This window comes from Macaca fascicularis, chromosome 9, assembly GCF_037993035.2.
Source record: "Macaca fascicularis isolate 582-1 chromosome 9, T2T-MFA8v1.1".
NCBI lineage: Eukaryota > Metazoa > Chordata > Mammalia > Primates > Cercopithecidae > Macaca > Macaca fascicularis.
The window spans coordinates 35,013,120-35,029,491 of record NC_088383.1 but is presented as its reverse complement, the minus strand read 5'-3'; the positions used below and the strand labels follow the sequence as shown (position 1 = coordinate 35,029,491).

Here is a 16,372-nt window from a genome sequence, read left to right as displayed (position 1 = left end):
TTTCATTATCATAATGGAAGACTTTTTTTTTTTTTTTTTTTACAAAAAGGAAAGATGTATTTATGCTTGAACATAACAAGTTGAAATGATAAGTTCTTTATTAAGTTAAAAATGTCTTGATAAAAGATTTTAATTGTTTGATTTTTTTTTTCAATTTTCAAGGATAGGAAACAGTATAAATGTTATCCATCAATGTCAGGTGGTACAACTGCCTGTGATAATCTGAACCTCAGAATAGTTCTTTTTAGAACTAGGAAGGACTTCTGAAATGTTTAAAGCAGAAGACATTTATGTCTTTTGCTGGGTTTTGGACTAATCAGTTGCTTCTGTCATTGTTGAGGTTTGGCCTGAGATAAATGGGATAGAGAATGCTGAACAACAATCTGACTGTTGAGAAAAATGAGTGACTCTTACATCTTGGAGATAATTTGTGACCTCAGGGTCACAATAAAAGAGCAAAGGGGGTATGCTTTTATAGCCCTGGCCATCTGGATCCATTAAGGGCGCAACTGCAAGATACTCACTGTCTTTTCAAAGTTTCCTTAAGAAGTCATGTTATTTTTATGAGGACACCAAACATGTTTTTTTCCCTGAGCCAAATATTTTCTTACTGGAATACATTTCTCCACAGAGTGGAAATACATAACATGCAAATATAACCTTTTGGTTGTGTTAGAAAGTTCATTTTCTCACTTTGTAACAAGACATTCAAATATCAAAGAATATAATAAATTCAGTTGTGTCTTTTGTTAATTTTGCTTGTGAATCGCCACTAAAATTTATGAAAATCACAGTGCATGCCTAGTTTCAAAAGTCTACTCTAAAGTGCTATTTGTACAGCAAGCCTTATTAGCATTAATTTCTAGAATGAACTTGAGAATGCACATTAGTTCAGGCTACTGACCAGATCTGTTAGCCTTTTGCGGCAGTAGTTCTACCTGGTGGACCACAGGTATGCTATACTTTTATTCTAAGGTTTTCATCACCAGTGTAAGCTGCCACATTGGAAAGCAGTGATGCAGGTTTTAGAACTTTGGGGACGACATTATTGGTAATGACAAGATAAGCAATATAAATACAATTCCTTCATTATCGGAGCCTTGAGGAAAAAAATCAGTGCTTCTGGAAGGTATTACAGATGGGGCTTTAACATTTATTAGACTCAATGACTGGTGGTGATTAGTCATAATGTACAAATTTGGGTAAAAGAAGGCAGTTGAGATCTGGGCTTTATAAATAGTACTTCATGCTGCTGAGCACTTCTTTTGAGAGACTGACTTGTTATAAATTGACCACTAATTAATATTATTTTGTGTCTTTTGGAACAAAAGAACATTCAAATCCAGGACCCATCAGTAATATAATGAAACTGATGTACAAGAAGTTTGGGGAGATTATTTAGGTTTATGCCTCCCTTGAAAAGAGTGTGTTCCTATTCTCTTTCTGATAGCTTTCTTTCTTAAGAGGCATGCATTTTCTGACATAGGTAAGCTGGATTTTTCACTTTTAATGAATTGAGCTTCATGTATCATAGAGTTTAGTCATTAATAAATCAGTCTGAGTCATTCTCTTTGATTTTTGAAGGTTCTTCAAATTCAGAAATTTCAGCTTTATATTTATATAATTATACTTAGGTCTGTTGTGTTCCTTCAAATTTCTTCAGTTTGCCAAACTTCAAGACTTAAGTGAATGCCTAGTCACCCTGGATATTACCTATGATTAAGTGATTGACGAATGGTGACCAAATATCATGGTATAGTGGGTTGTCAGATAAGCGAACATAATTGAGTTTAAAACTAATATCCCATTGAATGTAAGAAAGAACTCATTTTCTTCTTTCTGCTAGTGATTTCTGGCCAAATCCAGAGTCAAAAAGATATTATGGTGCAAATAATAAAATTATCTCCTAACTCTTATCAACTTTCCATTATGGGGAGCTAGCATTTAGTAGTAACCAGCTTTTATAATAGCGTCCTTAACTGTCATTGTTAAATAGCATAATTAAATAGCATCTTTAATTGCTCTTAAATGGATAAATGGAGTAAAACTTTAAAAAATGTCTAGTAGAATTTTAGCTAAATTTGACATTAGAATTTGAGTTGCCATTTCTCCTGTCAGTATTCTGTCTGTAGAACTTACAGTCTCAGAGTTGTTAGAATCTAGAACAGTCCTGATAAAAGTTTCTAACTTTCTAATATTCGCTTATGAGGTAAGAAAGTCATTGATTGTCACCTCAGGAAATAAGGTTCTCCTAGGGTGTTTTGGGGAACATGAGAAGCAGTTTTGGTTGCCCTAGTGGCTGGGGGACACTGCTGCATTACATGTGGCTGTGACCAGTTCTGGTAAAAGTCCTGCGTGATGACAAATAGCCCCTTCTCAAATGTCATGGGGGTCCTGTTGAGAAACACTGAGCTAGGTGAATTTATGTACTTTTTGTAGCTGGGAGAGAAGAAAAATCAGACAAATTTGATTTCCTGTATTCAAAATTGGAAAACAAGAGTGGGGTGATGGTGATACGCTAGATACAAGAAAGAAACAAGGAAAATGCAAAGTTTGCTTATAATGCTATGTGACAATTTTCTGTCTTTAAAAAAACTTTTAAGTTTGTAATAATTTTAGATTCATAGGAAGTTATGAATATAGTACAGAGAGGTCCTATGTACCCTTCATCCAGTTTCCCCCAATGGTTAAGTTAGATAACTGTAGTACAGCATGAAAACCAGGAAATTCGCATTGGTATAGGGTGTGTGTAGTTCTGTCAGCACCTGTGCACGTTAGTGTATCCACTCCTACAGTGAAGAAACAGAACTATTTCATCACAGAGGCCTTCCTCTGTAGCTAACCCCTAGCCATCACTAACCTGTTCACCAACTCCATACTTTTGTCATTTTGAGAATGTTATATAAGTGAAATCATATACGACCTGTGAGATTGGCTGGACTTTTTTTCACGTCACATAATGCCTTGAGACAGATTCAAGTTGCTATATGTATCACTAGTTTGTTTATTCGTATGGCTGAGTAATATTCTGTGATATGAACACACCCCAGTTTTTTTTTTTTAACTATTCCCCTATTGTGGGCTATTTTGGGTGTTTCCAATATTTAAATATTACAAATAAGGTAATATTTGTCAATGAACAATTGCATACAGATTTTTGCTTTGACATAAGTTTTCACACCTTTGGAATAAGTACCTGGAGGCACAATTGCTGGACAGTATGATAAGTGTATGTTTAATTTTTAAACATACTACCAGGCTGTTTTCCAGGGTGACAGTACCATTTTAAATTTCCAACTGCAATGTATGAGAAGCCCAGTTTACCTACATCCATGGCTGCATTTGGTATTGTCACTGTTTTTTATTTTAACCAATCAGGTGTGTAGTAATAGCTCATCATGGTCTTACTTGCATTTCCCTAATAGCTGGTGGTATTGAACATCTTTTCACATGCTTGTCATCCATATTTCCTCTTCAGTGAAACATCTCTTTGTGTCTTTTGCCATTTTCTAATTGGATTGTTTTCTCATTGTTGAGGTTTCAAGGTTTTTGTTTGTTTGTTTTTTGTTTGTTTTTTTGAGTCAGGATCTTGCTCTGTCACATGGGCTGGAGTGCAGTGGCACAATCATGGTTCACTGCAGTCTCGGCCTCCAGGGCCCAGGCAATCCTCTCACCTCAGCTGAGTAGCTGGGATTACAGGCGTGCACCACCATGCCCAGCTAATTTTTGCATTTTTTGTAGAGACAGGGTTTTACTGTGTTGCCTAGGCTGGTCCCGAACTCCTGGGCTCAAGCAGCACGCCCCCATCTGCATCCTAAAGTGCTGGGATTACAGGTATGAGCCGAGTGAAAGGGACTGAGTATTTTAAAAAATATTTCCTGGATATGAGTCCTTTGTCAGATATGTGTCTTGCAAATATTTTTTTCAAGTCTGTACTTATTTTTTTCATCTTCTAATTAGAGCTTTTCACAGAGGAAAAGTTTTTTTATGTTGATGATGTCCAATTTATATACTTTTAAAATTTTATGGATAATGATTTTGGTATTAGTCCTAAAAACCCTTCACCACGCACTAGTTCCTAAAGAATTCCTTACATTTTTTCTTATATTTTATACTTTTACATTTACATTTAAACCTGTGATCCATTTTGAGTTAATTTTTTAGTAAGGTATGACATTTATTTTTCCTTTTCTTTTTGCCTATGGCTATCTCATGGCTCCTGCACCATTGGTTGAAAAAACTATTTTATTACATTGAATTGTTTTTGATGCAGCATTGTGTAGTTTTCAACGTATATATCTTACACAGATCTACATAAACTAAAGTTTGGCTTATAGATGTGTATCTATGTGTTGTGTTTTGTTAGGGTTTATAAATAGCATTGCATTTTTAATTTCAGTGACTATGTGTTCATTGCCAGCATATGGAAAATACAATGGATTTTTATATGCTAATCTTGTATCATCTGACTTTGTTGAACTTGCTTTTTAGTTCTGGGAGATTTTTGTAGATTTTTTGGAATTTTCTATGTAGATCATCATGTCATTTGCAAGTAAGAAGCATTTTATTTCTTACTTTTCAATCTGTGTACTTTTATTTCCTTTTCTAGGCTTATTGCATTGCCTAGAACTTCCAACACTATGTGGAATTACAGTGGTAGGAGCACACATCCTCAGTTTATCATAGGGAAAGCATTCAGTCTTCCCCATTATGCGTGATGGAACCTGTCAGCTTCTGGGAGATGCTCTTAAGTTTAGGAAGTTTCACTTTATTTCTAGTTTTCTGAAGGTTTTCTGACATGATGGGTGTTGAATTTTGTCAAATGCTTCTTCTGCATCAATTGATATAATCATGTAACTTTTCTTCTTTAATATGATGGATTGTAGTAATTGATTTTTGAATATTGAACCAGGCTTGAATTTCTGCAGTAAACACCATTTGGTCATGGTGTATAATTTCTTTTGTATATTGCTGAATTTCATTTACTAATATTTCATTAAGGGTTTTTGCTTTCATATTCATGAGGAATATTGGCCTATAGCTTTCTTTTCTTTCTTCCTTTTTTTTGCTGCTGTCTTTATCTGATTTTGGTATCTTTTCTGGATTTTTTTTGAATATGTATTTATGTATTGTTTATGCTAACAGAGGTCTAATTCAAACATGAAAAGAAATAACTGCAATAAAAGATTAAACTCAGTCTAAAGTATTGCTTTGTAGAAGTAAGATTTTACTGCATTTAAATGTATATTTAAATTTGTAAGTATATAAAGGAGATTTTTTTCCATTAAAATTCTATTGAGGGTTTAAAAATTATTTCCAGGTAACTAAGATTGACTTAGGGTATAAATTATGTCAATATATTATAAGTTGAAAAGGACGTTGTACCAAATAGTTTAGTAAAATCATAGTAAACTAAATGTAGCTTCAGTAAAGGTGAACATTTAGGTTTGTTTCTTAGTTGTAATGTAGGCAAGTTTTACTTCAGAATTCGATTGGATACATGCCTTCTACTCCTTAATTTAAGGATTCCCCATTTCTGTATGCATCCCATAAAATGACAGAGTCGATGTCATTAAGCTGAGATCCTCTTTTGCCAGTAATGAAGAGTTATAGTGTAGATTCATGTTTAAGCTTTGTAGTATGTTGAATGTTTATGGTGTATTAATAATGAGTAAGATATATATATATTACATATAAACATTTTCATATACAAAGTGTATGTAACTTTTAAAAAATTATTTCTTGCCTTAAACAAATTCATGAGTAATATCCAAGTAGATGCCAGAAATGATCTGTTCCTTGTGAGGTTTTTTTTTTTTTTTTTTATGAGATGGAGTCTCGCGCTGTCTCCCAGGCTGGAGTGTAGTGGCGCGATCTTGGCTCACTGCAAGCTCCGCCTCCCGGGTTCACGCCATTCTCCTGCCTCAGCCTCCCGAGTAGCTGGGACTACAGGCGCCCACCACTATGCCCGGCTAATTTTTTGTATTTTTAGTAGAGACAGGGTTTCACCGTGTTAGCCAGGATGGTCTTGATCTCCTGACCTCGTGATCCGCCCATCTAGGCCTCCCAAAGTGCTGGGATTACAGGCATGAGCCACCGCGCCTGGCCCCTTGTGAGTTTTTAAAGCTAGTTAATAAGTGAAAATTTAAACTTAAGATTTAAATTATGGCCAGGCACGGTGGCTCACACTTGTAATCCCAGCACTTTGGGAGGCTGAGGTGGGAGGATCACTTGAGGTCAGGAGTTTGAGACCAGCCTGGCCAACATGGTGAAACCCCATCTCTACTGAAAATACAAAAATTAGCCAGGCATGGTGGTGCACACCTGTAATCCCTGCTACTTGGCAGGCTAGGGCACAAGAATCGCTTGAACCTGGGAGGCGGAGGTTGCAGTGAGCCAAGATCTCAGGCCACTGCACTCCAGCCTGGGGAACAGAGTGAGACTCTGTCTCAAAAAAAATAGAAGATTTAAATTATGACTGCAATCTTGTTGACATGAACAAAGGGTATCTAAAATTATTCTTTTTGAGCATCCATAGCATTACTTAGCAATCTACAATGTGTATGACCTATCATTTACACCGCTGATCTTCTATAGCTGCATGAAATAAAATACATTTTACAACATATTTTAATGAATGTTTCTATATGCAGTTCCTCGAAAAGGAAAGGTTTCTCTTATTTCAGCTTTGTTCTGATTTCATAGGATTCAAGCCAAAACTCGAGAATTTAGGGAACGACAAGCTCGAGAGCGTGACTATGCTGAAATCCAAGATTTTCATCGGACGTTTGGCTGTGAAGATGAATTGATGTATGGGGGAGTTTCTTCTTATGAAGGTTCCATGGCTCTCAACGCTAGACCTCAGAGCCCACGAGAAGGGCACATGATGGATGCTTTGTATGCCCAAGTCAAGAAGCCACGGAATTCCAAACCCTCACCTGTAGACAGGTAGGCGCCAGGGGCAATCATGGTATTGCTTCCAAATCAACTTTTATATAGCTTCTGACAAGGGAGTAGACCGTTCATCAATCCTCAAACCAGAATTGCCTTTTATTAATGGCCTTTAAAAAGCTGTTGTGTCTAAAAGTATTGAGTTTACACAAATTGAAACCTAATGGAAGGATCAGCAGAGGTTTTGATGGCTTTTCTAATGATTCCAACATATTTCATTTTTTCCTAAGATGGTTTTATACCTGAGAACCAACCTCTAGTTTATAACTCAAATAAAAAGCCCAACTTAAAATTATGACTCTTGTACTTAAGTAATACGTCCTTTTATGGCTAGGAGAGCCTCTAGGTGTGGCAGTTAAGTAGATGAGGAATTACATGATTTGTTCCAATTATGATTTAGATGGATCACTTTTTTTTAGGCGGCATAACTTTATATTATGAAAGAATTGGTAAATGAGAAGAATAGTGTAGTATAACAGATTACTTATTAACAGCCATAGACCACAGGTCTGAATTATGTATATCAGTGTAGCACACAGGAGTGCAATGTTAACTGTATTCTTTAATTGACACATAGTATTTTACATGTTGATGGGATACATGTAGTATTTACATGCATAGAATGCGTAACGATCATGTCAGGGCATTTGGGGTATCCCTCAGCTTGAGTATTTATTTATCTGTTAATTGTGTTTTAATGGCTATATATTTATTTGAAATTTTAACTGAAGCAATTTTAAATAGATCTTTTCCCGCTCTTTTGTTTGTATGTTCAAGCACCATGAGGAGTTTAGTTCACAAATAATTTCTTTTTATATCAGACATATATATGCATGTTGTTGTCATAAATGATACACTCAGCCCATCGTCTCTTATAATGATTTCTAATAAGTGTTGCTCTATTTAGGAACTGGACTTTGAACATTATGAATATCAGGTTTCATTAAAACCAGGGGCTCTCAAGCTTTAGTGCTTTAGCTTTAGTGTGTGTCAGAATCTCCTGGAGGGCTTCTTAAAATGCGCACTGATGGACTCTCCCCAAATTTTGATTCAGTAGGTCTGAGGTTGAGCCCAAGAATTTTCATTTCTTACACAAGTCCAGGTTTGATGCTGGTACCATTGGTCCTGGGGATGGCACTGTAAGAACCCTCGCAAGGCTAGAGACGTACTGGAATTACTTCATCCATAGTATCCATGTGTTATTGGTTGCTGTGTTTTACACCCAGTTTCTATTTTAGCTACTTCCAGCTGTTTTTGATAGAGGTTTGCAGATGCAACAGGTAACTCTCAGGCAAACCCAGGAGGAAGTATTTTTAAAAATAGCAAATGTGAAGCCAGATCTTAAGGTGAAATGCTATAGCCAGAGTATTTTGTTTGTTTGTTTTTTGTTTTGTTTTCCTTTTGTTGGGTTTTAGGTTTTCCTTATGGTCTTATGAAAATCTGTAAATCTGTTTGATATTGACTATAATGACTGAATAACATAAGTTAACATAGGAGGTTTATTTAGACCCCTTTGGTGTGATCACCTAGAAGGTTCACTTGCTTATTATCTAACCACAGATATGTCAGGATCCAAAGAATAAAATTATTATCAGTGACAGTGACATTTTCTTTAAAAGCTTTTACTTGGTTTCTGCCATACTTGTGAATGCTGCTTATAGAAGGTCACACAGCATTTGAAGGTCATGAATGTCCCATTGGAATTTTTTTCTTGGGAGAAAGGACACCAGAACACTGGTGTTGTCAGTTAGTAACTTTTGGAGGAAGTGAAAAAAAAATTAGTTGACATATTATTGATCATTGATAAAAACACTCATCATTTTCAGCACCTTCCACATCCAGTTTGAAAACCTGAAAAATAGTAGACTTCCTCGTAGCAGTTTTTTACACAGCTCAGAAGTCCCACATGACATCAGAGGCAGGAGTCAGATGGCTTCTGTCTTCCCAGCTCCTGGGGCCCAGAAGTGTTTCCTTTAAACCCCAGTTTAAATCATAGTGCCCTACAAGAGTCTAAATCTTGCATGTAAATGTCTGCAAATTTTCAGTCGCACTTACATGCTCAGAATAGCCTCTGTGTCTGGACTCCAGCATCCCCACCTGGAGTCTCTACCCTGTACTGTGCTAACCCCAAACTGAAACTCAGCCTCCTAATTTCTGCCAAAATCCACTCAGCGAAACATTCTGAAGGAGACTTTAGTCGTGAGGACGAGTTACACCAAACAGTAAGTAACTCAGAATCACATCTTAGACATTGCTGTATTCAAAAGCCCCTCTCAGCCTAACTCAAGCACAGCCTCAGCAGCTGTCAGACCTCTTATGCTTTTACGCATTTGTGCCCCAGAAGGGTGATTAGACTAGATAATTTGTAAGATGCTTCCAACTCAGGAGAGACATAATTTATACTTTTAAGAAAAAGGACTGTGGAAACTTTAGTTTTTTGTAATTATTATTTTTGCAGAGAGTAAGATGTCCATTAAACAGTGATTGATGTCACTAATCCAAAAAGCTGGGAATGATCGTACCTGTAAAGCACTTCTTCACCTACCTTTAACAGAATGTGAATTTGACTTCGATGTCATGGTGTCACCTCCATTGTCTGTTCCTGTCACAGAGAAAGCTATAGAAAAGTGCTTCTCAGACTTGAGGAGTATAGGAATTCTTTTTTTTTTTTTTTTTTTAAGGAAAGACAATCTCTTACTACTGCAGTATTGAACTAAATTGTTTTGATTATAATGTTACTTAAATATGTATAAAAATAAAATAGGACTAAACTCCTTCTGTTGACAACCATTATACAACCATAAAGCCAAACATCTTTACAAATTAAATACAAATGAAATGGCAAAGCCATTACATTCAAATGAACAACATTAACTTAATGTGGCCAGTAATGTTTCTTAAATCTAAACTCTTGCACAAATCATGAATATGGTGGTGGCTGCTCTATGGCAGGTTCATCTGGGTTTGTTTGCCGACCCCCACGGTCTTGCCCATCCCTTTTCTCTGTTAAATTTCTGCAGTTCTCTTGTATGTTCCTGTTCAGCAGCCTTTGGCCTGCACCTCCCGCAGGGACATCACGTGTGCATGAAGTTCAGCCCACTTCTATTGTCATTAACCAGAGACAGTGAAAATAGCATTCCATGGTGCCTTCATGTGTGTAACCCCAAATTCAGACAGTGAACTAACACGCCTGTAAGAAGATCTCGAATATGCTTATACTAATGTTTTTGAAGAGTAATTATTCAAGTGGAAACATGCAACTTGGAACTCCGCAGATATTATTTCCTGAATGAAGAATAGACACAATAGAGAAACTCCTGTCAACTGACTAAATTTCACCAAAGTTTGCAATTGATGTCCAATGACCTTTACTATTCAAATTTTTGGATTTCATGGGAATGCAGGCAGTTGACAGTCTGATGTGTAGCCTGCATCTGTTCTGGGATTTTCATTGTTCGGTGAGGAGGAAGCAGTATTCTACATTTCACTGCTTAGTCAGTTTAATTGATCTTATAGTCAGAAATATGGATCTGGTAGCCCCACATGGAAATAGCCAGGGATGATTTATTAAATGCAGTGAATTTGGTGTCAAAATGGGACATTTTCTCGATTTCCACATATTACTTATAAAATGTTTCTTATAAGATAGCATCATTCTATGTCTAGAAATAGTCCCATGTCTGTTTAATTGTATTATCACATGAACTGTAGGCTGTAGTCACAGTGTCATTGTTACTACTATTTATTAGTGTCGTGGGTAACATTTTGATTTTTCACGTTGGATTGATGCTAAAGAGAAGCAGATCCTATCCTTGTGTTTGATATGAATAACAAGGCTTAAAACTCACAAAAATGTTGGCGTAGGCCGGGCACAGTGGCTTACACCTGTAATCCCAGCACTTTGGGAAGCGAAGGCAAGAGGATTGCTTGAAGCCCAACATCTGAGACCAGCCTAGGCAACAAAGTGAGACCTCGTCTCTACAAAAATAAATTAGCCAGGCGTGGTGGCATGCATCTATAGTCCTAGCTACTCAGGAGGCCAGGGCAGGAGGATCACTTGAACCTAGGAATCTGAGGCTGCAGTGAGCTACGATTGTGCCGCTGCACTCCAGTCTGGGCAACAGAACAAGATTCTGTCTCTTAAAAAAAAAAAAAAAAAATCCCAGTTTTTTTCTGGCTAGCAGAGTGCCTAGCTAAAAGTTTCCCAGGCTCCCTTGCATTAAGAGGGGACCATGTGACATAGTTCTGACTCCTAAGTGAGGAACAGACCTAGAATAGGGACTTTCTATAAAGCTAGTCTTTTCCTGAGTGCAATGGGACTGACTCCTTTTGTCCTTTGCCATTTTCCCTGATTCTAAAGGTATAGACTACATGAAGGAAGAGGGTAGCAGTCTGGTCCTGTGAACAGCTCTTCTAGTTCTCGTCACCTGCGAAAAGTGAATTTGTTACTTAAGTTACCTGCAATCAGGTTTCTATTTCATGAAGCCAAAAACCATTCTGAATACAGATGCTCCTCAACTTTCAATGGTGTTCTGTCCTGATAAACTCATTATAAGTTGAAAATAACATGTTGGAAGTGCATTGAATACACCTCACCTACCAAACATCATGGGTTAGCCTAGCCTATCTTAAACATGCTCAGAACACTTACATCAGCCTACAGTTGGACAAAATCCTCTATTCTAACACAAAACCTATTTTATAACAAAGTGTTGGATATCTTGTACAATTTATTGAGTACTGTACTAAAAGTGAAAAACAGATTGGTTGTGTGGGTACTTAAGGTATGGTTTCTGCTGAATAGTTAGCACTTTTGCACTATCTAAAGTTGAAAAATCTTAAGTTGAGTCATAGCAAGTCCAGGACCATCTGTATAATGAATTGTGCACAGGAGAGCCCAGAGGGAATCATTGTCTTTTGATCAAGATTGTGTACATTTTGGAGTACTAGACGCTGGTCAAATAATTCCCACAATATTTTGTGAAATTAAGTAATGAGCAGTATTCTCCAGTGGTGCTCAATTAGCTCTTCTGCCTTTCATTTTGTTATACATCTAGTTAAAGAGATGTTACCAATCAAATGTCCGCCAGCAGCTATTCTCAATTCTTTAAGACACTGCTACCCTCTGATAACTCCTACTTCCACCAACAATTCTGCTATACGGTAAGAAGCAGTTGAGTGCAATGTACAAGAGAATGAACTACGGAGCCAGAATGCTTGTTTGATCCTGGGCTCTTCTTTTTTTTTTTTTTTTTTTTTTTTGAGACAGGATCTCACTCTGTCACCTAGGCTGGCTGGAGTATGATTTGGACTCATTACAGCCTCAACCTCCTGGGCTTAAGCAATCCTCCCACCTCAGCTTCCTGAGTAGCTGGGACTACAGGCATATGACATGACGCCCAACTACTTTTATTTATTTTTTGTAGAGATGGGGTCTCACTGTGTTGCCCAGGCTGGTCTCAAACTCCTGGGCTCAAGTGATGCACCTGCCTCAGCCTCCCGTAGTGCTGGGATTACAGACGTGAGCCACACCGTGCTCTTCCTTCTGGGCTCTTCTGCCATCAGCTGTGTAAAGTCTCTGCCTCACTTTCCTCATCTATAAAATGGGGATAATAATGGTACTTACCTCATTAGATTTTCCCAGGATTAACTGTGTCAGTGACATATAAAGCACTTCACACTGAGCATGGTCTATAATCAGCACTATTTGTGTGCTGTTGCAACTGTTACTTAGGAAATGGGCTTTTACTCTCAGGAAAGCACATATGCTTTCAGCATCGCCACATAGATGCAGAAACAAGCAAGGAATAAAACTGAAATCAGTAAAGACAGGTTTGATTCTTTATACTTAACATAGATATAGGAGTGTGGGAATACAGTTCTGCTGATGCCACTTCCTTCATTAAATAGCTTGGTCTCCTAAGTATTCTCCATAAATTACATCACATCATGAACTGTTTCTCTTTAAATTAGGAGTTACTGAATTCAGGATAAGGCACTCCAGATGGCTTCTATAATATAAATATTTAGATTAAAAGTAAATGTTGGGTAGCATGAAACGTCTTATTTGAGAGTGACAGACGGGTCATGGTATAAGGACCTGACCGAGTCTTGATCAATTCCAGCCTTTCGTTTGGTAATTTGAAGGTTTTCATTTTGTACTTGCATGAAATTCTTTGAAGTTCCTCATGTTTTGCTTTCATGAAATTCTTACTGAGTCTGAGTTTGCAATACTCCATGGAAATAGGGAGGCTTGAATGTCTCAAACCTTGTCTAAAGTGTTGGTATTTCTGTTTATATCAAGTTTTCTCTTAGAGGGACAGGCAAGCCTGAATCATGATTTTAAGAACTATAAAGGCTAGGCACAGTGGCTCACATCTATAATCCCAGCATTTTGGGAAGCAGAGGTGGGAGGATCACTTGAGGCCAGGAGTTCAAGACCATCCTAGACAACACAGTGAGATGCTGTCTCTAAAAAAACACTAAAATTATCCAAGCATGGTGGTCACACACCTATAGTCCCAGCTACTCAGGAGGCTGAGGTGGAAGGGTTGCTTGAGCCCAGGAGTTGGAGGCTGCAGTGGGCCATGATCATAGCACCGTACTCCAGAATCAGTGACAGAGTGAGACGTCGTCTCTAAAAAGTAAAAACATAAAAAAAAAAGTAAAATTAGAAAAAACAGTGGTTTTTCTAATTTTAGCATATGTAGAAAGACCCTGGAGCACTTCTCACAGATCTTGACCTCCCCTCATAGATATTTTGATTCAGTAGATGTAGTTGACTACAAACCCACATTTTAAACAAGTACCCCAGGTGACTCTGATGCAGCCATTCTTTGGAAAATATTACTCTTGGGCTAACAAAAAAACAATTTGGAACTCCAGTATGAGTTAGTTTGTTACTGTTAACAGTGAAGCTGTGAAATAATTTATCATTTCTGTTAGACATAGCTTTATACTGGCATTTATAATGACCATTGTTCATCTATGATCAAATAATCATTTTGTTTAAAAGGTCATCTTGCAGGTATCATATTCCTGAACTTCATTCTATCTAGTGTTTTTGTTTTGTTTGTTTTTTTTTCTTTGAGACAGAGTCTCACTCTGTTGCCTAGGCTGGAGTGCAGTGGTGTGATCTTGGCTCATTGCAGCCTCCGCCTCCTGGGTTCAAGCAATTCTCCTGCTTCAGCCTCTTGAGTAGCTGGGATTACAGGCACGTGCCATCACGCTTGGCTAATTTTTGTAATTTTAGTAGAGACAAGGTTTCACCATGTTGCCAGGCTGGTCTCGAACTCCTGACCTCAAGTAATCCACGCACCTCGACCTCCCAAAGTGCTGGGATTACAGGCATGAGCCACCGTGCCCGGTCCCTGTTCAGTGTCTCTTGACACCAGAAAGTTTCTTTTCCTATAGGTTACACAATTCTAATTTGGAAAGTTTAGTACACTTTAAATTCTTAACAAAGAAATGATAAAATCCTGGTCAATAATGGTTTTTTATTTGCTTGAGGACACCATGCAATTTGTATTTTTATATCCAGAGATCAGAATCTGTAGTTAAATATTCTACAGAAAGACAGCTTTAATGGACATTTGCTGACTGTCACTATGCAATCATTTGTCACCAGGAGTGCATTGTCCTCAAATATAATGGGAATAAAATAGGAACTGTGTCACTATAAATCTAAATAGCAAGAAAATAGTAGGCTAGACTCCCCCTGTTTGCTGAGGACACCTTAATGGAAACATAAATACCATAATCACATGCTTTTTGCATGCATTTTACCACTAAAGAGAAAAATGTCGATTTTAAAAGAAAAGACCTTTGTGAACTTGTTTTCCCCTCCTGTTATAATCAGAATCTGGTTGTGTCAAAAGGAAGCCTGGCAAACACAGAACAAAACTAATTTTCTTAGATATAGGCACTTATTAAGCATGTGCTCTTTTAGAAGTGTTGGGTCATATAACAAAGTTGCATTTGCTACTCAAAAAGTCAAATACTACTTATGTTTGTTTAGTATTACTTACCTCTGCTTTTCTTGAAACGTGAGAAAGTAATTCTCAAAGGTAGTCAATCTCATTGTAATGTGAGTTCTGTAAGTTGGTGCCTTTGCTAATTAATGTGCTCCATCCAACCTGGACCTGATCTCAGTGTCCTTGGCTGTCTACTAATATCTCTGGACTTGGGTAGCTCCTTCTCCATTCGTGCTAGCAACTCTTCCAAACTTTGTTGCTCCCTTCAACACAACTCAGCTCCAGACCTCTAGCCCATCCACATGTGTACCTGGGCCACTTGCCTCTCCTTAATAGCTGAAGATCACCTTTCCTCCTTCCAGGCCAGCTCTCTAAACAGTCTTCCAGATCCCAGCCCCACCCCTTCAAGGCACCTGCTCCGTTAGTGTCTCCCTCTGAGCCCCTGTTTTCAGCCTCTGCCTCTCTACTAGAACTTCCATGTAAACGTGTTAATGTCTACCTTACTGTTTAAAAAGAAAAAAATTGGCCAGGTGTGGCAGCTCACGCCTGTAATCCTAACACTTTGGGAGGGTGAGTCTGGAGGATTGCTGGAGCCCAGGAGTTTCAGACCACTTCGGGTAACATGGCGAAAACCCATTTTTACAAAAAAGTTAACAATTAGCTGGGCATGATGGTACCTACCTGTAGTCTCAGCTACTTGGAAGGCTGACATGGGAGGATCGCTTGAGCCCAGGAGTTCGAAATCAGCCTGGGCAACACAGTGAGACCCCGTCTCTACAAAAAATAAAATGAGTTGGGCATGGTGGCACCTACCTGTAGTCTCAGCTACTTGGGAGGCTGAGGCAGGAGGATCACTTGAATCCAGGAGTTCGAAGCTTCAGTGAGCTATGATTGTCATACCGATGTACTCCAGCCTAGGCAACAGAATGAGACCCTGCACTGCAACCTGGGCGATAAATGAGATTCTGTCTCTCAAAAAGATAAAAAGAAAAATTCCCTTTTTACCATCTAGCTATTTGCTTCCCTGTTTTTCTCCTTCACTTCTAATTCAAACTTCTTGAAAGATAATTAGTACATTTGATGTAGACTGCCGGATCTTCTTTCCCACATCTCTGGTTCATTCCTCTCATTGTATGATGGGCATGATAATGCTTCCCCAAAGATGCCCACGCCCTAATTTCTGGAACTTGTGAATGTTAAAAGGCGAAAAGGACCTTCAAATGGGGAGGTTTTCCTGGATTATCCTTTTGGGCCCAGTGTAATCACAAGGCTTTATCAGTGAAAAAGGGAGTCAGAAGGGGCAGAGTCAGAAAGGAACTCAAGATGCTGCCCCATTGGCTTTGAAGTCAGAGGAAAGGACCACGAGCCAAGGGATGCAGATGGCTTCCAGTAGCTGGAAAAAAGCAAGGAAGCAGATTCTTCCCTCAAGCCTCCAGAAGGAACTTGGC

At 38.2% G+C, this 16,372-nt stretch overlaps 1 protein-coding gene across 47 annotated transcripts in view; it reads left to right on the top strand.

Annotated features, from left to right (window-relative positions):
* PARD3 (par-3 family cell polarity regulator) overlaps window positions 1-16,372 on the top strand; it is a 717,421-nt gene that overhangs the window by 548,966 nt on the left and 152,083 nt on the right. For all 47 annotated transcript variants that reach the window (XM_045361920.2, XM_045361921.2, XM_074001408.1 and 44 more), the window contains one exon: window positions 6,706-6,948. In XM_045361920.2, the coding sequence (XP_045217855.2) occupies window positions 6,706-6,948 (243 nt within the window). The remainder of the gene's footprint in view (window positions 1-6,705; window positions 6,949-16,372) is intronic.